The 24,033-nt window shown below is 39.8% G+C and overlaps 1 protein-coding gene across 1 annotated transcript in view; it reads right to left on the reverse strand.

Moving 5' to 3' along the window:
- CNTNAP5 (contactin associated protein family member 5) overlaps positions 1-24,033 on the reverse strand; it is a 276,352-nt gene that overhangs the window by 103,690 nt on the left and 148,629 nt on the right. Inside the window, exon 11 of the mRNA XM_015635016.3 lies at positions 7,694-7,800. Coding sequence (XP_015490502.1) covers positions 7,694-7,800 — 107 coding nt within the window. The remainder of the gene's footprint in view (positions 1-7,693; positions 7,801-24,033) is intronic.

Genomic DNA, 24,033 nt, shown 5'->3' on the forward strand with positions numbered 1-24,033 from the left:
TGGTATCTGGCTTCCAATCCTACTTTTGCCCTATGAAGTTCACCTGCAATCTCCATGGCAGCCTTTGCTGAGCACAGGGCTCCTGTTCTACTGTGGAGCTGCTCAGCAGATGAGCCTTTAGATGGTCTCAGTTCCTAAGTTCTTAGCTCTGTTTCCTTTGCTCATGTTCCTAACTTATGAAACCTCTGCTCTCTTTCAAGCCCTGCCTTTTTTTTTTTTTTTCCTCCAGTTCTGCTTTGGCAGAAAGAGGAAAAGCCATTCTTTTTACAAAGCCTTGAACTTTTGCAGATAACCCTCAAGGAGCAACATATTTAAAACCCCCCTCTCTCCTATTCTCCAGGTGAATAACCTGCTATTCACCAGTAAGATGCACCTCTTACCCCATATTTAAAATCCTGCTTGCTGTTGGACTCAATGTAAAGGTTACAGTGACACTGTTCAGTTTTGCTGCTGGGAAGACCAGGCAAGTTAAACCTCTCTCTGCTGCACCCAGCAGTGTGCTCCTAATACAGACAGCACCAAGACTGTGAAGTTCCAAACAAAAAGCTATTTTTTTTTTTCCTCAGAGGACTCTTTTCTTTTCAGACTTAATGGACACCAAGATAACTTTCCTCAAAAATTCCCAATATTTTGTTCCGACTGTATTCCAAATTACTTTGGAAATTGATTTCATTGTACAAAACATGAGCTAGGGACTCAGAATTAGAGCTATAGTAGTTATGATTACCAAAATGAATCCTGTAGTATTCCTGTTTCAAGATTAGATTCTCATAATCTAATGAAAGTAGCTGATAATTTTCAGTTTCTCAGAGGGAGAGAACATTTTATGGTGATGTAATACATAAAATACATTAAAGAGACCTAAAGAACTTTAATTCTTCATTTCATTGGGAGGTTCTGGCACTGTCCACTTCCCAGGTAAAATGTAGCAGCAGTGAGCTGTTTTTATCATCTGTAAAAATTGTAAACTCATGAAAAACTGTAGACAGAATACTTGTGGCAACATAATTTCAGACTCATTTTATAATTTTGTAATTCTTTGCACCTTAGACAAAAAGAGTAATATTAACCCTTAAAATGGTAACTATTGTATTCAGAAGAGATAACTTATGTACTGGTTAGACTAGAGAGGCCAGTAAGAGCTGGGGATTCTGCCAGGATATTCAACCAGCCATAGACTGACCTTGGGAAAACAGATATACATAAATGCTGAGCAGGCCAAATTAAGCATTCTCAACAAAAATACTCAGAGCTCTTGGAGGCAGATCAGAGATGACTATTTCAGTCTCTGCTCATGTACCTCAGGCCTGACAGATCTGCTCTTATAGACTTGGAGTAATGAGCAATGAACAGAAGATTTTCCTAAATAAAAAATAAAGCAATATGCAATGGCAGGTTTCTTATTTCAACAACAGAGGGATTAGTACAGCAATGAACTCAGGGAATGATCATCATTCTCACCCTTAAAATACAATTGTCTTGTTAAATGCCATAAAAATGTACTCTCAAAACCTGGACTGTGACAGCTCTGCTCTTGACAGAATAATGCAGTCTCTGCTGTGACGTGCCTGGATGACAGACAGCTTATTTTTTTCCCTTTTTAAAGTATGTACTTACTGATCTGGTAAAGAATATGTTACTTCCATAGACAGAATTAAAATGCCTTTTACCTCAGGGTCACCTGAATGGATGTTCAGGGAGAGACTCCCATTTCCCCAGGTTTTTAGACAACCTCCTACTATCCAAGCTAAGGCTCCCCCTGGGCACGGCAGGAAAGGTCATGTCAAGCCTTGCTCCCCTGTCACCTGCCTGCTGTGGCTGAAGGCAGCTGTGACAATGACAGCCCCCAGGCTGGCACTGGTGCAGGGACACCTGCAAGGCCTGTTGCTGCAGGAGAGCAGCCAGGGAGACCCAGAGCATTGCAAGAGCGGTGCTGCAGGGACAGGAGTCATCAAAGAGGAGAAGGGTGCTGCTCAAAGCTCGGTATTTCCATCTTGCTGAAAAGTCCGGGACTGAGTGAGTCCCCCACGGGCAGGAAAGTCCCGAAGAGGAATGCTCAATGTCTTATTTATAGGGAAATCTCAGGCAAAGGGAAGAGCTTCTCTTAAATGAACACCGCTGAAGGGAAAGCATTAATAACACAGTAACTTATTGCAAAATAAACAATGAAAATTCATATTCCAAAAGCATGGTGTGAACAAAAAATATGCAGGAACACCAAGTACAGTGCTGAAGGTTTGATATGAATATTAAATGTGTTTTCTTTAGTCAAAGAAAACCAATGTGTTTAAACACACATGGAAAAAAACCTGTTCCAAGAACCTCAAACAGGAAAATTGGCTACTCAGGACATGCAAATTGCACTACCAAACTCACTTGCAGGCATCTGTCAGACTGAAGCTCTCAAAACCTCATTTGCCCAGCCAGCAAACTATACACATCTCCCTACCCTGGAACACAGGAGAATTACCAAACCCCCAGCTGGCATTTTAAGATGCAGCTCCAGTGCTGCTAACAATCTGGCTGAAGCTATATTAAGCTTTTCAGATAAAAAATGATATATGCAGTAAGCATATAAATATTAAAAAATACATTTTCAAAGCCTGAAGTTATGTTAAGTTTATGCCATATCACAATGACTATATGACATTTCCATTATTGGATGACTCTTTCCTCCAGCAATTACCTAGGCCAGTAAGACATATGGCTGTATGTGTGAGATAGATCACACACCAAAGCAAATACCCAGAATTAAATTACATTCTGTTAATTATCACCTTGCAAAGCTTTGAGACATGTTGACAACCCCAGAATATGAGGAATAAAATCATTATTTTATATTTCTCAACATCTTTTATATCAATGTTCAGCACTCTTTGGAATTAAAAAATTCATGCAAGACTAAAAACCACCTGAAAACTATCATAAATAAAAAATAATAGAAATACAGAAAGGCAAGATGAGGCTTTTTAAGGGACTAGCATAACTCACAGAAAGATAAGATTACTAATCATTATCTTGCAATAAAGCTATTCTGTATCTCAGGGCCACTTTACACTGGTCTGCTGCTCTTAATATCACATGATAATTACAAGAATTATTAATATGAGAGGAATGACTATGCAGCTTTTAAACTATGCACTTTTAATTAATACATATTTTAATTTATATATATGCATATAGATATATATATGTCAACATATATATAAGTTAAGATATATAATTCACTTATCTAAGCTTACCTCTATGTCTCTTCCCTCCTATAATTTTGACCTACCTTCAGTTGCCTACTCTGTGTCTGGGCTAGGACAGCCTCCCTCTGCAGATGACAGACTTCAGAGGTGATCCATGAATTTACCATGGACACCCTATCTCACAGCGAGATTAGTTAGTTCTGAATGCAGCTGACACTCCTTTTTACATACAGAGAGAGACCAGACCACTATCTTAACTTGGATGTCACAGTACCAGACAGCAAAAGATAGATTAGCTGAATCCCACCCAGGCCTTTTCCCCAAGCTGCATCTAACATCAGTGTTTGTATCTAAAGGAGGAGAAGAGAAAATGAACATTATATTATTATCTGTTTTGCTATGGTTCACACATGTCATTACATAATGGATCCTTTCCTATCTGGATTTTATCAAACTATTCCAATACCTGACAGATCAGCAGGCTACCCACCACACTGCAGAAATTGGGAAGTATCTATTGCCAAAAGGCTTCAGCTGAGCTCATCTCCCAACCTATCTAAATGCAAGCTATGTGAAGCACATTTAAAAGATAAAGCAAAAAGCAAAACCATACATTTTAGAGATTGAAATACAATTGTATCCTCAAAGCACTGTCTCAGCTACAGATAAGCTCAAGTAGCAATAAGTTTCTAAAGAAAGAGTCTGCACAATTTCAGTGCATGATATAGATCACACCTTTTAATATATCTGCAAATTGGATCCTATTTCCAACAGGGGTAGAGAAACTAAGGCACAACAAAACTCTTATACAGTCAAATGTAAATCGCCAACAGTTGGCTTTATATCCTATAGGGTTATTCCATGACTCCTAGTTTCCCCAAACTATGGGCAGTGTAATGGGCATCTGGAGACAGTCAGCACCACTGCCACACTTACCATCAAATTATCAAATTGCACATCCACATGCATTTGTGAGAGCAAGGCAGAGAATGTGCTTTGGGGTTTCACAGTTACAGAGAATACAGAGATGGAAACACAAGTGCTCGTCAGTGCTGTGACTAGCCAGAGAGAAGTGAATTGCACTGGGAGATTTAATGATGAGTGATAAATCCAAAAGGGGAGAAAACCCCAAAGCCAAAACAAACCACAGCAACAACAAAAGACTTGGAAGGCATCGAGAACATTCTATGTTATCTTTGCTACAGCTAGCAAAGGCAGATTGACTGTAACTAAACAAAGAAATGTGCTTATGCACCAGGCTATAAGCTTTGCAAGAAACTACCTGTTAGAAAATACTGAGACTAGTGAAACCTGGAAAACATATACAGGTGTTAGCAGGATTTTACTTGCATTTACAGTTAAGTTCAGAGAAGAGGAGAATGGAAGCAAGACCAGATGACATTTCAGTGTCAAACTTGTCTGCCACAAAATAACTCTTTAATGGGACAGGACCACACCCTTTTCAGTAGTGGACCCTCATCTGGACTAGGTAGATTGCCAAACATCCTGGGGCAGTTTAGGAGCTTTCAGGATCAGAAGAGGTTTGGCATGAACGGGAGGATACCTGAGGTTTGCAGACAAGCAGCTGCCTCTAGTGAGATTATATTAAGGCCATGTCTAGAGCCAGGTAGTTCTTTCCATGTATCTTCAGATGCATGCTTTTGCTTCAACCACACATCCTGAATTTCAACTACTCATTTTCAGACATGCCAGACACAGTTTTGTCCCACATACCTGACATGGTCTTGCAAACACTGTCCCAGCTGTGTCTTCTATCAACTTACTGTTCTTTTCTGACACTGTCTAATTCCCTTATGTTGCATCAAATGCAAACTATTTATCTTTGCTTTTCATGGCACATTTCCAGCCTCTTTACCTGTCATGACTCTGACATTTCCCTTGTCAAAAATGTCAAACTCCTCTGGCCATAGCCTTATATTTTTTGAACAAGCACATTATTGCTTTCTCCCATGTCACTCCATGTCTGCAAGCACTCAGATTCTTCCTCTTTTTAATCTCTACCTTATAACTATTTTGCTAAAAGAAAGCCTAGAAATAATTATGCACCTGGTAGACTAAAACTGCCACCTGTGATGCTGACTAAGCCTTTCTGGCATTCCATGTTTTTATATCCTTAGAAACATAACTGCAAACTCTTTGGAGAAGAGATAGTATGTATTAGCTGTTCCTCACAACAAAATCCAGTGTGGCCTGTGAATATTTGGAACTAAAAACCAGACTTCTTATGTACCAAACATAAAATGTATTTCAACACTTCATATTTGATGACAGTAAATTAGGGACAATTTCTCTCAAGATCTCAGTTCTTAAAATGGTAAGGTCTCCCAGTCTGAGGTGATAAGACATAAACCAATTAAATCTGGCTTGCAAATGCCATGCAGTTCTTCCTAAAAGCATGACAAATATTGGGTCTTTTTATGGTTTTTGGCCAGTGGCACCCACCTCTTGCCACACCAAAATGAGGCAAAACCCATGGTGATGTAACTCAGACAAAAAAAGAAATTCAGGCAACACTGAAACAATTCACACCGTTTTGCTTGCAGCAGAGTTCCAGCTAAATCTTTTCCTTGCTGCTGCATGGATTTGGGTCTGAAGGGCAGTTCAATAAAAGAAATAGCCTCTCCAAGGTGCTATAAGTTCAGTTCCAGGCTTGTCAGCATCACTGCTCTAGAAAAATAAAAATCTCTCGAGGTAATGTTTCAAACCATACAAAATTAGATGCTTTACTTTGATAGAACTGCACTGAGTTATATGATTGGAGAGTTTCCTATACATTGAGGATATTCTGGAGTTATGCTGTGATCAAAATTGTGCCTTTCATTCACCTGCTAAGAGGTACTCCTGCATATCAACCACTATCAGCTGAAAGTGATAACGTCTCTTGTTCTGCAAGTTTCTTATCAACTGTCTGCATTTACCTACTGGCTTTGAATTGGTTTCATTGCATATTTCAAGTAGATGAATGCATTTCTCCACACTAATGTTGCTGTTTATCAGCACTGTTTGGCTCACAGGGTAGCTGGCTCCACAATCTAGCTGGAATCAAATTAACTGTTGATAAATCGGTTGTAAATAAGCTGAGCAGGTGAATAACTGTACATCACAGGTGTGCACAGCTTAACACAAGAGCTTCCAGAGAAACTTTTCAGAGTAGTTTTTCATCAGTGAACCTTAAATAACTGCAGCTATGTGTGTGCCTTTCAAGTGCAGACACGAGTTGACAGAAGCAGGAGGCTTCACTAGCTCCACAGAAGCGTCTGTGGGGAAAACTAGTCATGAACCAGTTCTCTGTGGTAATGAGATGGTCTCCTTTGGACAGAAGCCACACTGAGCTGGCACAGACAGTGAGCCTCAGGCCCCAAGCTAATATGACAGCACAGATGTAGCCCAGAGTTGAGTGTCTCTAATCACCTTTGACAGTCAATAGTGACAGTTCTCTTCCTTCCCCAAGGAGCCTCTCCCTTCTCACCACCTGACTTGGCCACCTAGTTCTGTACTAGTCATCAGTAAATACTCTGCTGTGGTCTTATGAGCTTTGAAGAGTTGTGATGCCTTTTGGAACAACAAAAGCAATGGACAGAAAGTAAGCCCTTTTTTAAAAATGATAAAGTCAGCCTTTTTCTTCCCTCTCTTCAGATGGCTTGGTGTGATTTCCGCACAAAACCCTTGGCTTCCTTTGTGTTTACGGCGTAGAGTTCAGGTGACAAATCTATGAACAGATCTCTCAACAGACTCTCTTGTCAGCTGCATACCCCACAAATGCTTTCACTGTTAACTAGCAAACCATTAAAATCTCCAAAATGACAGTATGGTTGCCAATATTCTCAGCTTCAAACCACTAAGTACCTTTTCTTCCCTTCTGCTTTTTAGTTTAACAGGGAAAAAAAAAGATCCATCTCACCAATGTCATCCTATCTGCAGTCCAAGTGCCCATCAAGCATCCAGAGTGGTTACAGTTGTATTCCTGGAATTGTTATTCTTACTCACTGTTTTTTTTTTTCTCTTTATTTCCTTTGTTAGAACTGAAACTTCACCTTCATTTTCTATTTTCCCTTTTAGTTAGCTGTATCAAGAGGCTTTATTCTGGCTTTTCCTTTCCCACTCTATTTTTTACCAGAATTCACAGCATTTTGTCCCTCTACTGTTTGATGGGAGTTTTTTAACCTTTAAAACACCTTAATATTTCTTTTGCTGTGGATTTCAGTAGCTGAATGTTTCTGCATTTTTGTTAATAGCAGCAGCCCAAAAAACAGTTCAGCAAAATTTCAAAATCATAAACTGCTGGAAACCGGGTTCTTGCAACATGGACTTTCATATGACCTAAAAGCAAAGCCCAAGGTGGTAAAATTGACTTAAAGCACTAAACATAGACTAAAATCAGCCAGCTCAGCCCAGCTAAATTCTACTAAATATCTAATGACCACTGTGATTATGATGTGGAAGTAATACAAATGAAAACTGCACGTGGGTTTACTTACAGTTGTGACAGGTGGCTCCCGTGTAGCCTGTGTTGTTACAGTCACAGTAAAAGGTGGTCCAGGACTGGGAGCATCTTCCTCCATGTTCACAGTAGTTGGGTAAACATCTAAATTGAGACAGTTTTAAAAAATGCAATTAATTACAAATATTTCTGCAAAATTAATGTACTGGGGAAAAAAAATTCAAAAACAACAGAACTCTCAATTCCTCCTTCAAGCAAGAGTTTCCTAGGGCTGAATTGCTGTGTAATGAAATAATTATTTCTTTCTCTGTGATTCACATCCAAGCACTGAAGAAAACTACATTTAAGCTATCCAGAAGATAGGTAAAGATCACTCTAAATAAAAACATTCCACTTGCTAGCAATTTAAGTGTCATGAACTTTCTGACCATAGAGCAAGACAAGTAGCAGGTGAAAATGCTATTGAAATCTTATTCCAAAGGAGAATCCCATGCTCTCTGATTAAAAAGGCACCACTGTTATCAAAATTAGGCTGAGTTACATTTGTGGTAACACTAACAGCATGCAGATCTCTGAAGTGAGAGGAAAAATATGCTTCAATTATGAGTTCTGTACTCTCTTCTTTTCCTCATTTTAGTTGGTGTGCCTCTGAAGTATTATTGTGAAACAAATTATTAAGAGAAGAAAGAGGCACAACAGCATGCAGCTCAGGAAAAGAACAGAAATAAAAGCTGTGGGAGATAAATTCAATCTCCAGGACAAGAAGTGAATGCTGATCTGAACTCCCCTGGTATAAATGCAGGCAGTGCAATGAAGTTACACCAGCTTAAATGGAAACAGATTGTTCTCTTATTTGCCTTTTTTTCATTTTATTTTTTTCCCTCTTACTGTATATTAATCTCTTTTACACAGTATGTCTGACTTTTGAAAAATAAGTAACTTGTTTATACTGATGATTCAATTGTGATGGGTGGGTGGAGAGGAAACAGGGAATCAATTTATCCTTTACACTACACAACTCCATTAGGATTTGCTTTGCTGTAACTCGAGCTTCAAAACTCTTTCAATACCCAGATCTTTCCAGGGTGTTAGTGTGAAATCACTGATACTTCCTCGATTTTTTTCTAGCTGAAGACATGATTTTATTGCAGCTCATCTCATCCTTAGGAAATTTTTTTTTGCATTTATGTATATTGCCCTTAGCTGTGGTTTTCAATCTGTTTCTTCTAGCTTATTTACCATTAAAACCTATTCCATGCATGCAAGCAGAAAACCTGTATGTCACTAACAGCCAGCTTCACCAGCCCTCCAAGACTCATCAGCCAAGTTTTCATCAATTTACCAAGTCCAAGGCTGCCAGGCCTTGTCAGCCCAAAGGAACCTGTTTATGTGCCAGGGGCCTATCAGAACAACTTCTTGTCCTTAATATGCTCCATGCTCATTCATACAAACTTACATCTATTCATCTACCAGTGAGTCTGAGATTCATTCCAGGACTATTTATACAGTTATACATAAAAATTATAAAGGTCATATAAAAATATTAACATGAAAGATTGATTATTTTTGCTCAATTACTGCAGTAATTATTTATTATCCAAATACTAGAGAAATAAGGAATTCAAGAAGAAAGTATGCTATTTATAACTATCCATAACATTTTTAAAACAGTATTAAGACATATTGGTCTTTAAAAAATCATTGTCATGGCTTCTGTTAATCATTGAGCTCAAATACAAAATGCAGACAGAGTATGAGAATTACATTCCTAGTTTTCTAGCTCTCCAGGAAGCTATTTCCACTGCTGTAGGAGAATGTCTTAATTCTAAAACAAAAAAGAAACAAAGTGGGAGGCCAAAACCTCTGGGTTTGCCCTACCCTTATAGGGCAGGAATTCTGAGATGGGATGAGATTTTGGCTTTTAACGTTATGCTGGGCAATCATCTATCAGCCTGCTGGTACAGTGAGAGCCCAGCCAGCCCCTGTGCCATCACACCTCCTGGTGGCAATACTGAAAGGAGGTTTAAAGCCCTGGCTCGATGCTGAGGAGGGCAGGAGCAGCCTCCTGGGATGGTGCAAACAGGACTGTGTGGTGTGCCCTGCAGGACCTGCCAGCCGCCTGAACCAGCTCCATCCCAGAGGGTACAACAGCCCTGTGCTGACACGTGTGAATTTCACCTGTGGGAGCACATTTACTCATGTTTCTACTTTGGTGGTGCCTGCCCTTGCCCTCAGCACACTGCCTTTAATTCCACTTGCTATTTAGTGATAAACACTCCTTTATGTCACCTGTACAGCAGCAGTTCTATTCACGTCACAGGGAGCCTGGTGAGAGGAAACATATGATGTTAATAGAGCTCTTTGGAGAGGTAAAAAAAATAGTGCTGTGTTATGATAATAACTTACATCATCAGTGTAATGGACAAATATGCTTTTTGCCTACTTTAAACTACCTTTTATTAATTAACCCAATGCAGTAAAGCTAATTACTAGCCATTTGTGGTTTGCCAAAGGCCTGTATTAGAGGCTTAGCCACATTTATTCCCTTAAAAAGGTTTCCTTTTAAAGACTTTACAAAGTTGAAGGTCACTTCTTATTTCTACTTGTCTTACAAATGCAAACACTTTTTCTTCTCCCAACAATGCACAAAATGCAAGTCAAAGTAACTATGTCAGCTTTTAATGATATTCATAAATTCAGAATTAAATCTTTTTTTATTCCCTAGTCTATTTGCTTTAATTAGCACCAATTGCATTGATCTCGTTTTTGGTCAGATAACTAACCCTTCTAAGAGCTTATGAAACAAATTTCTTTGCAACTCTAATAATTACCATAATCCCATTCTAGCTGAGCAGTTGTGTCTTCATTAGAAGCAAAATTTTTCCTAATTGTGAGAGAACTCAAAATTAAGAAATAGCTATAATTAAAATTAATCAAGGCATGGATAAGTCACAGATTGTTCCATTTGTGAACTGTCCTAGATCCGCATGTTGAAGGATTTAAACACATGTAATTTAAAATATAAATTAATATTTTCATTCCAGTAGGAACAAACACTTTCAGCAAAAAATGTAGCAGTATCACAGAATGTTTCATAGACAAAAATTTGCATCAGGCAGCCCCTGACCTATTTGCAATTGAAATGAACAAACAGCTCAACTCAATTTTTGCAAGTAACGTAAATGAGACACTTGAAAATTTATGGATTTGCCTAAGAAAGTTTGTGACAGACAAGGGACTCTGATCTTCCCCATTTATTCATATTATATATATCATGGTGAAAAATTATTATTTAAAAAAAAATAAAAATAAGTGAAGCAAAGGAATTTTTCCCTCATTCAGCCAAGCTGGAAAATGCACACCTTAGCCATCTAAGTTAGCAATGTGCAGAGCCTGCACAAAAGCCTTCACTGCCCTTGGATGAAACATTCACCTCCAAAACCTGCTTCCTTTGAAATCAAAGGACAAACTACACAGACATTAGGGGGGAGAAATTTGGGCCTTTGATGGGAATGATGAAGAAATAACAATGGCAAAATTACTTGAGTGGGAAGGCTGAAGGAGCTCTACACATTTGATGTTACACTTGACTGGAAATAAACCCAGTGCACCTCTGAGGTTTTCTTACAGTCAGCACAATACATCCAGCACTACCCCCTGTTCCTCCTAAGGAAAGAGGAAGGGAAGGGAACCATCAGAGAGAGAAAGAAAAAAGGAGCACACCCTCTAAATATCAAGACTGTAAATATACTTAATTTCTAGATGAGAACTAAGTCTCTAAAACTCAATAATGCTGTAACCAAAAAATACATGAAATTTTGGAAGGTTATATATCAAGAAAGCATTGCCTTAAATATGGTATCAAATTCATTTTATTTCAGCATGTTTTCCTAATTACAGACAGCAGCTATTTAATTTATAATTAACAAAATTTAACATTAAGAGAGATGACTTCATATAGAGGATATATATGTCTGATGAAACTCATGGTGTTGCTGTAACAGACTATACTTTGCTTTAGTAAAATGGTGTCTTTCCACTAAACTCAATAGACTGAGACCCATTGCAACAGCATGGATTTCAGCCCTGCTGTACTGAGCTGTAAATCTGGGAAATTCCTTGCAAAGGTTATTTTTGATACAAGAAATGGCTTCAAGGGGAGACCACACAATCATTTCAAAGAGAAATTTAGCAATGCTACCAGACAGACAACATATAACAACTTCAGAGGTTTACCAAGGGGAAAACTAATGAAGATCTGAGAGCATCAGAAAAAATACTGCAATAGCACATCCCACTCTTCTTTTCCCCTGGATGTCCTTTTGTGGTAAAATAGTGGGCTAGGTGTCCTTAACTAAAGGAAGAAAAAAGAGCTACCAGAACCAGAGGAAGGGAGAAAAAGTGTGTAAAAGCAGTATTACAGCAGGCTGCAAAAGAATTAACATTCTTCAGACATCCTTTTGGTTTTCCTCAGCAGACATTTCTCCTCATCACCACGCATTCCAAATTCTCTCTCCTCTTGTAACTTCAGAAAGCTGACCAACAACTCACTAAAAATTCTTTTGGCATAATTTATTTTTTAATTTTAAGTCATCTACGTTTTCTTTCCTAAATTTATTATTTTATGAGAACTCATGGAGTACAAAGAGAACAAGTAAATTGTGAACAGACAATTCCTCTTTTCCATGATGGAAACCATCTAGTCTATCTTACTGAATTGATGTAAAAAACAGACAAACAAAACTAAACAAAAAAAACCTCAGTAGTTTCTAACAAAGGTAGGTGTTTCTTTGTGAGATTTGCAAAACTTGATGAAAGAATTTTAAAATATGTTATTATTTCCACTGTTGGTCATCTTGGTTCTGCATATCGCTGTGAGACCAACATTTAAAAGATCTGAACACTGATGCCAACAGCCCTGGGGCATGTGAGTAGCACAGAACTGGGCTGGGACTGGCACTAGTGAAGGAAAAGCCTGCTAACTGTGCCTTTGATAAAAGGCATTTTTAAGGTTTGATTGCTTTGTTGTTAGAACGCCTACATTTTTAATATAGGTAAATGTGCTGACAGTTTGGCTTAGCATCAGCAGAAAGGATTTTATATAAATAAATTTGAAAAAGAAGAAAGGGAAACAAATAAACCATCCTGTACAGACAGCTGTTCCATTTAGAATTCATCATTTTACAAAGCAAAAGCAGAAAAGCCATCTGCAAAAATCAAACAAAGGAAGAAAGATATGATATTATATTCTACTTGCATCCCCATATCTGGCCTTTAATTTACTGTGGCATTGCACATCCCATGGATTTTTACTCTAAAGGAACAGCAATGGGAGTGAACTCTATTCAGGTTCCCCCCAAACTCAATTCCACACTCAAGCGGGATTTCAAAAGCTAATAAATTATCCCCTTACCTACTTTCAAACTGCATTCTTTCTCCACAGGAGTCTCATTCAGGACAGATCCTCTCTCCCACCATAGTGAGAAGTCCCTACACTCTCAGGGACAAAGCTAACTTTCTCCAGTTTCAACACTTTCCACATGTAGAAGTCACTGCAGTCACAGGAAGGTGTTTGCCCTGCTCCATTTTTTACCTACCCTCGACAGGATTTACTGAATGATACTGATGACTCTGAAGCATCTGTCTTTATTTTGCTCTGAAACACAGCACTTCTAGAGACTAGAGAACACTTCAAGGGCCTCAATTGTAATTTTCTGCAGCTGGTATTGCATGTATGAAACAAGAACAGAGAAAACACAATTAAGGAAGGGCAAGCAAAACAAATTTATGGCATTATAAAAATAATCCGAGCACTCCTTTTCATTCTCATTGAAGAAACACAAAGCCTAGAAAACTGCCCCCTTCTCAAAGATAGCATTTTCCACTGTGACTGCGTATTTTTTTCTGGGAATTTGCTTTGTACAAATATTTTCTTGTTGTCTATCACAGAGCAAGAGCATCTGACAGTGTGAAGATCATATCCCAGTCTAAGAGTAGGAAACTGTGCTACATGGTTTTATTACACTTCACTGTCAATCAGCCCTTAAGCTACTGGAGAGAAGCTCTGCCATTACCTGTATTATTCAGCTGCTTTAAACATTAGAATAGATATGAGATGATGAGAGGATGCTCCTCACAATTACAGGGATTTTAATTCCAACACCCAAGGCCTTGGATGCCTGTGGGTTTGAATTTTTTAAATCTCACTCTGCTTTTCTGCATCCTGTCTTTCCATCTTAGAACCTGTGTGGTATTGAGAGGCTTTCCAAGATCACATTTTAAAATGCTACCTACAAGGGTGTAATTCCAGCAATTTAGTTCCATTAGTTAGCATGTCTAATTTGTGATATAGGTGCATACTTTAGGGAAGGACCCAAGAGACTGTTCAACTCTCACAGAACATCTTGTTGGCCTCTATTTCTAACACTATTTTCTTCACTGTTTAGTGATCATTACAAGGCATTAAGTCATTGAAATACAATTTTCCCTTTTTTGTTTCCCACCATGTAACATAGTTTGGATTTAAGTTATCTTCCCCTGTCCATTTGACATCCATATTCCATTCCCCAAACCCCAATCCTGTGTTCTGCTTTGGGTTTAGTACAGAGGAAGTAGAAAAAACCCAGAATTTCCCTAACGGCAATATGATGAAAAAGAAAGACAAATTTCTAATATCCTATTTTTTTCTGAACAAGCACAAAGCACAAGAAAGGAAAACTTTTTGAAAACTTTTTCCCATTTTCCTTAATTAATACATAAACTAGAAGAAGACATGGAATTTAGCCCTGAGCTACTTGTCCACTGAATCCTAAAACAAGCAAAAGAGACAAAAGGTAAGGGGAAAATTTTCACTCAAAGGACTGAAGTCACCTTTTTAAGGTGAAACAGAACAACAGAACAACTACTTATCTGGACCATCAGATCCCTGTAACTAGCCAGGACAGTCTCTCCTGCAGCATTTAAAGGAAAAAAAATCTAGATATGGGTATTCCAGCATTTGAAGGTGTGTAGTCAAAACACTTTGTTTCAGCTGAGGATGGAGACATAGCTGGGAAATTCTCAAACCAAACTTGGGATTTATGCAAAATGAAAAACGTTTTGCAAAAGGACACAACATCCCCTTTTATGTCTTCAGCTCATTTCAGCTTTGATCACCACCCAAATTCGAGGAAAGTGATGTAAAATATCCCACTCATTGCTATAAAACCAAGAAGGGAAAATGTAAGAGGATTTCCTGCAAAGAGAAAGTAATATGCACTATAAAATAATTGTCATTTCTGCAAAGAAGGCATTAAATAATGACGATAGAAAAACTACAGAGAATGAAAAGGATGGATGCCAAATTGGGGGTTGGGGTTTTTTTATTCTTTCTGCAATGCACTGCAGATATTTATGTGGGGTTAAATGCAATACTAAATGTTTGATTTTTTTTAATCCCAGCCTGGCACTCTAACAAAAAAATTAAAATCAACTGGATATAATTAGCCAGAGTATTTTTTCACTTGCACGGCCAAGCTGGGGAGTGAAAGGATCATATGAAGTTTGGCTTCTGCTGCAGGGCATACATTAAATCTAAGAGGAGAGCTAAGAAATAAAAAAGACCACTATGCTTTTATCGGATTTATCCTTACACATTTCACCCGCGACAGTAATTAATTTCCCAAATTGATGTTACATTTGACAGTACAACACACGAAGCAATGTTAAGTTCAGCACTAAAAGTAAAGGAAGAAAAAGCAAAAAAAAAAATGTTATTTCTTACAAGTAAAAATTGATAATAAAATATAATATCATCTACAAAGGAAATGGGCATAAAGCAGGTTTTAAAAGGTCAGCTCTATTTAGCAAGGAAAAGAACACTTCAAGCTAATTTATTTAGAAAATACTATGAAGAATTTTCACAGATAAAACACGGGTAGGGATAAAAGACTAGGGACTAAGGACACTATTTGTTCTCCATGACTGAAGCAGTAGAGGGAAGCTAACTCATGAATCGACTCCACGTATTTCTCCCTAGTGAAGTAAAAATGCAAATGCCAATCTCATCGCAGTGGTTATTATGGATACCACATGCCCCTCTCTCCGTTTGGATTTGCTGGGAGAACTGGAATCTGCAGATGAATCTTGGTCTAATAAGGACAGTAACACCAGTGTGTGCCTGTGTCTGCTCGCTGATCCTACAGAGATGGGGCACTGCCAGGATTCAGAAGAAAATATCTGAAGTCAGGTTTGTGTTCCTTGTGGCACATCACTGGAATTCCCGGGATGTCCTTCCAGATGTGCCATCCGTCCATCTGCCAAGGTGAATTCAACACAAATGTGGTTTTTCTGCCCCTCTCCCCCAGGTCACTTAAGGGAACTGAAGTCCCCAGTGTTGTCCTTGACAAGCACTGTCAGTATTTGCTACAGCAAGGGCAAGGTGCCAGCCAAGTAAAAATAGGACAACCCAGGCAGAGCTTCATCAGCGCAAAATCAACATGAGCTGCAGCAATCAGATTAAAGTACCTCAGCAGCTGTAGAGAGGGAGAGCAACACATGCATTATCTATGCAAACTTGTGAACCTGAGCCTAAAGAAAAGCAGGATCTGGCTAGTTCCTTTATGGATAATGATAGGCTTAACAATTAAAAAGCTTTCCTAATCTGAAGAAAACCCAGTCTAATGCAGTCAAGTGTAAATCATGTATAGAATTTATGACAATAAAGCAAAGGGTTTACAAAACTGTGCTTCTCCATCTGCCTCAGCCCCATCTCCATGCACGGGAACTGCCACCAAAAAGTCTATCACTTCAAGGTATTTCACTTCTGGCAGGATCGACAGAATCATGAAATTTCAGACTGTAACAGGAGTTTTCTCTGTCACTTCCTTTTCTCTGTCACCAGGCAACAAAAACACCTCAACCTTTGTGATGGGGGCTGAGGAGCTAAAAACATGAATGTCATCATTACGGGTGTGTTCCAAGAAGATTTGCCTCAAAAGGCTGGTGAATGCAAACATTTGTCCAGCACCACCTTAAGGGGCAAAAGAGACTATTTCCATATGAGGAGTCAATTCAAAAAGAGACCACTTTTCTACTCACAACAGCTCTTCAGCACAACTTACCCCAATGGCAATGCCTCCTAAGCACTTGTCCTTATAGACTTTGGAGGAGCTGGTAGGGGAAACCACACCAGATCTCACCTGTATGTGCACACACAGAGTGCAAGAACTCCTGCAAACGGAATTTTCTTCTCTGAGATTAAGGCTGCAAAGCAGTCTGTCCCATGGCATGCAAGAAGTGCATGAGATTAATCAAGCCATGCCTTCAGGCTCCAGGCAGCACTGCAGCCCTTGCTGCTGTATTCCAAGGGGTCCATCTGTGGTAAGAGCAGCCAGCCCTGCTCAGCCCAAAGGGAGCATCTGTGCTGTATGATGAAGGACTGGAAATCCACTGCATTTCTGGACTGAGGTTTAATGATTTTCTGGCACGTTTTCCTAATAACCATGGAAACTCTTGAGCTGCAATATCTCTTGAGACCACATTCCTGCATCTATTCTCTGAACAGGATGCCAACCACAGCAAACAACCAACTCAGCTTCAGGACTGGAGCTAGTATTTCTAGTCACAAAATCTGGCATTTGAGCCAATTACTGAATGGGAAATCCCAGAGCTTCTCAACTCTGTGGCCAAATTCTCATCATCTGCATATTTGTTTTCCTACCCATTTCATTTATTTTTAAATGAGAGGCTGACTGAATTTTCCCCAGGCTATGCCTTCCATTGTTGGCCCACACACACACAGACCCACACGCCCACTATTTCCACTGACACAAAGGAAGAGAAAACACAGTGCAGAACGTGTTAGTACTTAGCAAAATTCACACTGAGATTCAAATGTATTTTGAGATTAGCACAGCCATGATGCAATATATTTTGTTTTTGAACAACTGAGGTACAGAGAGCTGCATGCAATGAAAACCATGCTTTAGAAACAGTGAGGGACTTGGACTTTCTAGTCCTAAGTTTATCACCTGTCTCCAGACTTGCTTCAGATCAACAGTGCCTCTCCTTCAATTTCCTTACTCTGTGGCAGTGCCACAGCAAAAATGCTGATGAAGTAAGTTCAAGAACATCCCACTGAACATTTTGCCAGCTTCCAGCCATCTGTGGCTTATGAATTCATGTACGCCTTACTGGCTTTTTCCTTTACATTTGACCTCTGCAGCATCTAACAACCTCCAATCTGATGTTGTGTAAGATTTGAACTTGTGAGAAACTGCACATTCTTGTTTATTATTCAACTCCTTCATGCTGCTCCTCATCTCACAGCTCTGCCCAGCTCTCTCTTCTCCAGGCTGAAGGTCCAAGGCTATTTGATCTCTCCTTGTAGAGAAGAGTTTGTAGCACACTAAAGAAGAGAGTGTCAGTTTTAGAAACAGCCATGAGGCTGAAGGACAGACTTACAGACTGGGCAGTCAGAGCTGCGCTCCTCGGAGTGGCCCAGAGAGGACACACTTCCTGCAAAAGGCTGGTCAGGCCAAGGAGGAGGTCAGTGAATACATCCAACTGGATCTGCATTTCATCTTTTAGTAACTAAAATAGAGGGCTTTGAAGGGATCCATACAGAGCTTTTATCTTGATTTACTAGGGGAAGACGCTTCTGTAGTTATCCAGTGCCTCAGTCCCTGACTTCTGTAAACTTCTCACCCTCATTTACACCATATCTTAAAGAGAGACAGCACCTCCAAGAAGTCACAGAACCTCAAGGAAACAGAGAGACACACAGAAGGGAATCAGGTTACTTTTCATCAAATTAAAAAATACCATTAACCATAATGGAGTTTAACCACCATTCTAGACACCAAATTTACAAAAAAGATATCCCAAAAAAACCCAGAGCAATAAATTCTGCAATCACATAGCTTTCTTCTGAGTTATAAAAATGAATCATGTGTTTTTTAGAACTAAAAAGAGCAAATCAGAAATCAGGACATACAAATAGGAATTGCTGCTTCTTCTCTCCCATTTCATATCTATATATATATATATATATATCAGGTTATATATATCCCATTTCTATATCTATCTACATATATCATGTTATTAAAAAAAACAAAACAAACATAACTGTGGGCTATATAGTCCCTACTCACAGCTGTAGCATTGCCTTAGACTGTCTAAGAGATATACCTACTAAAATGAGTTTTCTTACAGGTCTGAGACTTCCTGAGCTGAATTCCTGAGAGATTTTTCCCATGTTTTTGGTGGGTTTTTTGGTGGTTTTGTTTTGATTTTTTTTTTTAAATTTATATACTGTTATTGTTGACATTTCAGAACCCCCTAAGCAAGAATAAAGCACAGCTGTTCCAGCTGCAGGAAAAGCCTGAGCAAATGCAACAGAGCTGGAGGGAACTTGGAAGATCACTCAGTCCATGCTCACACCCCAAGGCAGGATCACCCACACCCATGTTCATTATTTCCCACAGACTCATCTAACTTTTCCTAAAGCTTTCCAGTGACAGAGGCTTGACAGTCTCCTCAGGCAGTCTGTGCCACAGCTCTCCTATTCATCCTGGGAAAAAAGGATGATTAGTCCCTTCAGTGCTGCAGCAGCCCTTGAGCACCTAAGACCATTTTGCTGCCTCCCCTCAGCAATCTCCTCTGGTTAAAGAATTTAGTCAATCTTCCTTTGCAAGGGATATTTTTCAGTCCTGTTTTGTTGTTTTGTTTTTGTTTGTTTTTTTTTTAGAGGTGGCCTTTGAAGAAACAGTTTGGGCTGTGTATGGAGAGTTCCCTCTTTATGGAGAACAGAAATGTAGAAACCTGACTGCTAGCAAAGCTAAACACCTAAAGTGGCAACCCTGGTTAGGGTTTATTTAACATCATCCCCCTGCTACTCCTCACTTGGACACATTCACCCACCTGTTTTGTTCACTGGCTGATTTGTCCAGCTGCCAGTAACCCCAAATTTCAAAATGAAGGCTGTAGATGCCAAGAGCCTAGTATTTTGGTATTAGTGCTGCCATCAGTGCTATCAGTGCCATCATGGCTCAGGGCTCCCAGCTAGATCAGGCCAATCAATGGTTTCAAGCTGTTTTCCTTCTAATCTAACAGGATAAAACACTGCATGAATAAAACAGAAAGTCTCTGTAACTGCATCCCTAACCCATGTCCAGGAGGCTGTTTGGCAGGGTCAAACAGGGTCTTTGCAAACACTAAAATACTGAAGAGGCAAATGAGTAAGTGAAGACACCATTAGGAAAAAGACATTCTGTTATATGTTGTTGCTTTGGATTTTTTCTTCTCTAAAGCTGAAGTACTTAGGAAAGTCCATCTCGTGTTTGTAAAGCCCCTAACTTGCAGGTGGAGGACAGGGAGCCTGGCCATATACCTACAGCTAGAGGCTTAGTGGGCATCAAGGAAATGGAGTGAACCCCTTCTGACTTACTGCACCTATAAGCAAACACATTTTTTATGCTGCTTGCCACCTCCCCATCCCTTATTCCCAGATCCCTTAATCCCAGATTAAGGGCCAAAGACAAAAAACATTATTCCATTCTCATTAGACTTCCTTAGTGCTCAGACTTTCTTCAGGAAGCTTTTGGGTTTAGTATGACATCCCCAGAAGATGCTTCCCTTCCCAAAAAAACACAGTGCAAAACACCAGGAGTGAGGACTGCATGTCTGTAACCACAGACTTAAACTTTATCCCACTGAACCAAAAATAAATTCAAAAAGAGTCTCCCTTTTGTTTGTTTTGATGGCTTTTGGTCACAGATGGTCAACACAGTGCACATCCTGCTGCAAGAATGTTTAAAGATAGCTCCCTTCATCCCCAGCAATATGTTCTGAATTCAAGAACTTCATGGCATCTTCACTTCCAGGCATGTCTGCTTTGTTACCTTCTGCTTTGTACCATGCCATGCAGGGGAAACACCAGCATGGTGTACAAAATTCTGTTTTCTGACTTAATAATTCAGTGTAAAGCAAACAAGTCCTAATGTGCATTCTTAACAGACTATAAACACTGAAAAGACAACAAAAGGAGAGGGAGAAAATTAAATCTTTTTTACTTTTAAAGATGGAGCGGACCTCCATGGCTTAGCACAATATTGTCTTAATTTTTCTCCATATCTCACTGAAAGGGGGATAGATGCCCTGCAGGCAGGACCTCTAACATTTCATAACAGGAGCAGTGCAAGCATCACAGGTTGAAACATCCTCAGAAAAGACTGAGCACTCTGTATTTTATTAATCAGAGTAAACATACCTACTAGAACAAAAGGAAAAGAAGCAGTGGGGATAATGCCAAGAATTCTACACATAAATTGCTACCAGAAAAATTGCTTCCTTCTACAGATTCTATTTTCCTGTTCCATAAAGCATTGGGAACAGGGGCAGCTTTGTAGAAGAAGGGAACACTTTGCAAGGTTTGTAGAGCAGACACTGCTCTGACATGAATAGGTTGGGGAATGTCTCCTTATACATGATGTGTCACCTGAGGAAAACATGCAGGTACCATACAAGAGGACTGCAATTCAGACATAACTTGACATGCAGCAGCAGGGACATCAGTGATGGTGGCACTGCACTGAGGGCTACAAACAAGCAGTATCTTAATAGGAGATGGTGCTAATGAGCAGTTTTCCATCACCTGGGCAGCCCATACTGCTCAAGACCCTACCATGTCTTAATGTCCTACCTGCTGAACTCAGCTCTCACAGATACATCTTGGACTGCCTATTCAGACAGGACCAGAGCAGCTACAGGGTAGCCTTGTTCACAGAATCACTAAGGCTGCAAGAAGCCTCTGAATGTCTCCAACAAAAGCTGCCTGCTCACAGAAGGTTCAGCAACAGGGTCATATTCACTTGTTCTCCAAAAGCACTGTCTCTCTAGCCACCAAATGGAAAGAGGGATAAACTCACATTTATTTCCTAAGAAATAGTTACTGAAGAATGGAAATAATAAATACAGGGGACAGAAGGCATTCATGGCAAGTTAATTTAAGCACACATATTGTTCAAATACTAGAGATGAGTGATAGTGAGACATTAAGGCTCAGTCCTTCAGATGGCTCCATCTAAATCAATGGAAGCTCACTACCTGAGACAGAGAATCCCAGGGTACGTGGGTGGGTGTGTGCATTATATGCTTGCACAACTGAATTCTCTCTCCAAAATGTACTGCTGGCATCAATAGCCGTTCCAATTTATCATCTTCCAAAATAAAGTCATTAATTCTCTTTTTAAGAGCAGGCACAAGTTGCAGTGAGCTGCCTAGCCACTGCTTTCAAGTCCAAGTCAGAATGAGATTGGCCTACAAGCTTGTAACAAATAAGCTGCTTCTAAATAGAGGCATATTCCTCAGAAGAGATTTTTAGCTTAGATAACTAAGACAAATGTCCCATTTACATGTTAATTAAACTACATAATTCCCACATGCGTTAAAATTATAAAAACGTGCGCTTTACAGTGCACACAGCAATAAATCTTAAAATTACAGAATCATGGAGTATGCTGAGTTGGAAGGGATCTGCTGTCCAACTCCTGTTCCTGCACAGGACATCCCCAAGTGTCGCACCATGTGCCTGAGTGTTGTCCAAACACTTCTTCCTGAGCTCTGTCAGGCTTGGTGTTGTGACCACCTCCCTGGGCAGCCTGTTCCAATGTCCAAAAACCCTGAGGGTGAAAAACTGCTTTCCCAACATCCAACCTAAACCTCTCCTGATGTAACTTCAGGCCATTCCCTCAGGTCCTGTCACAGGTCACCCCAGAGAAGAGATCAGTGCCTGCCCTCCTCTTCCCCTCACAGGGAAGTTGTAATGGCAGTGAGGGGGAGTGACTGAGTGTCCCTGCAGTCTCCTTTTCTCCAGGCTGAACAGACAAGTGCCCTCAGCTGTTCCTCATGCTGCTTCAAGGCCCTTCACCATCTTCACAGCCCCTCTTTGGATGCTCTCTAATAGTATAATATCTTTCTTACATTGGAGTGCCCAGAACTGCCCCCAGCACTGGAGGTGAGGCTGCCCCAGGTCAGAGCAGAGCAGGACAATCCCCTCCCTTACCTGGCTGGCCATGCTGTACCTGATGCACCCAGGACAGGGCTGGCTCTCCTGGCTGCCAGGGCACTGCTGACTCCTGTTTCATTTGCCATCGACCAGGACCCCCACAGGACTCCCTTTCTGTGGCACTGGTCTCCAGCATCTCATTCCCCAGTCTGTCCATAAATCCAGCTGCAGAATCCAGCATTTCCCCCACCCTCTTATCTGTCAAGGCCTCTCTGCCTTTGAGGGAGTCACCAGCTCCTCCCAGTTTTGTCACATGTGAAGCTGCTCAGTACCCCTTCCCCTCCCATGTCCAAATCATTCATGAAGATGTTGACGAGCAAAGGCCAGGATGCCATTGGATTTCCTGGCCACCTGGGCACACTCTGGCTCGTGCAGCATCTGCAGCCAGCACCCCCAGGTCCTTCACTAGATCACACAGAACTTTTTTTTTTTTTTTTTGTCTGTGTTATATATTTAACAAGAAAGGCGGCATTACATAAAACAATCCCACTCTTATTATGTTTGCCTCTTTTCCCTACATAATTTTATGGTATGAGCACAGATTTATGCTAGTCATCCTTGGGACACCAAAGAAAAGGAAGATATTTTCAGTTGCACATAGTTGAGTTGCACATAGTTTGGTGACAATGAAGGCACTGGAGATGTCCCACAGCACCTCTGCATCATACCAGAAAAGTTCTCTTTTGTTTCAACATACAATCACACTGAGTGCTTTTAAATGGTCCACTCAAATAATTTGTTTTTCCAAGAAAACAGCAAAATTCTCTCTCTCAGTTCTTAAGAAAGATGGCATTTTGCTTTCTTTGGTAAAATTAACTGCATCTTTTTCCACTCTACCTTGGAATGGTAGAATACCATTTCAGGCACACCAAGTATGAAATTCACATTCCCCTGAATTCAGACATCACTAAATGTGGAAAGAGATTTGATCAGCCAAGTCAGTAATTTCTCCATATAAATTAACAAAAATGAACATAGAAAGATGAGCACAAAGGTCTTGCATCACAGATGTTTTGCCCACAAAAGACTGCAGCTCCAGCAGGCTGATCCCTCCTACATGAAGGAATAATGGAAATCAGCCGTCAACTTCATCTAAGTAACAAGTCTGAAAAAAATACATTAAATGCTTATGGTCCTAATGCATTTCCAAAATATCCTTATTACTCCCCTAAGTATTTGAAGCACATGAAATTTCCAGCAGTTCCATTTCTACTTTTCAGAACTCAGGTAGCTTTAAAAAAAAAATAAATAAAAAAAATTGCAGAACTTCCTATTCCACATACTATCTTCAAAGTGCACATTTGCATAAATGATTCAGAAATATTTTAACA

Source organism: Parus major, chromosome 7 (assembly GCF_001522545.3).
Source record: "Parus major isolate Abel chromosome 7, Parus_major1.1, whole genome shotgun sequence".
Classification (NCBI taxonomy): domain Eukaryota; kingdom Metazoa; phylum Chordata; class Aves; order Passeriformes; family Paridae; genus Parus; species Parus major.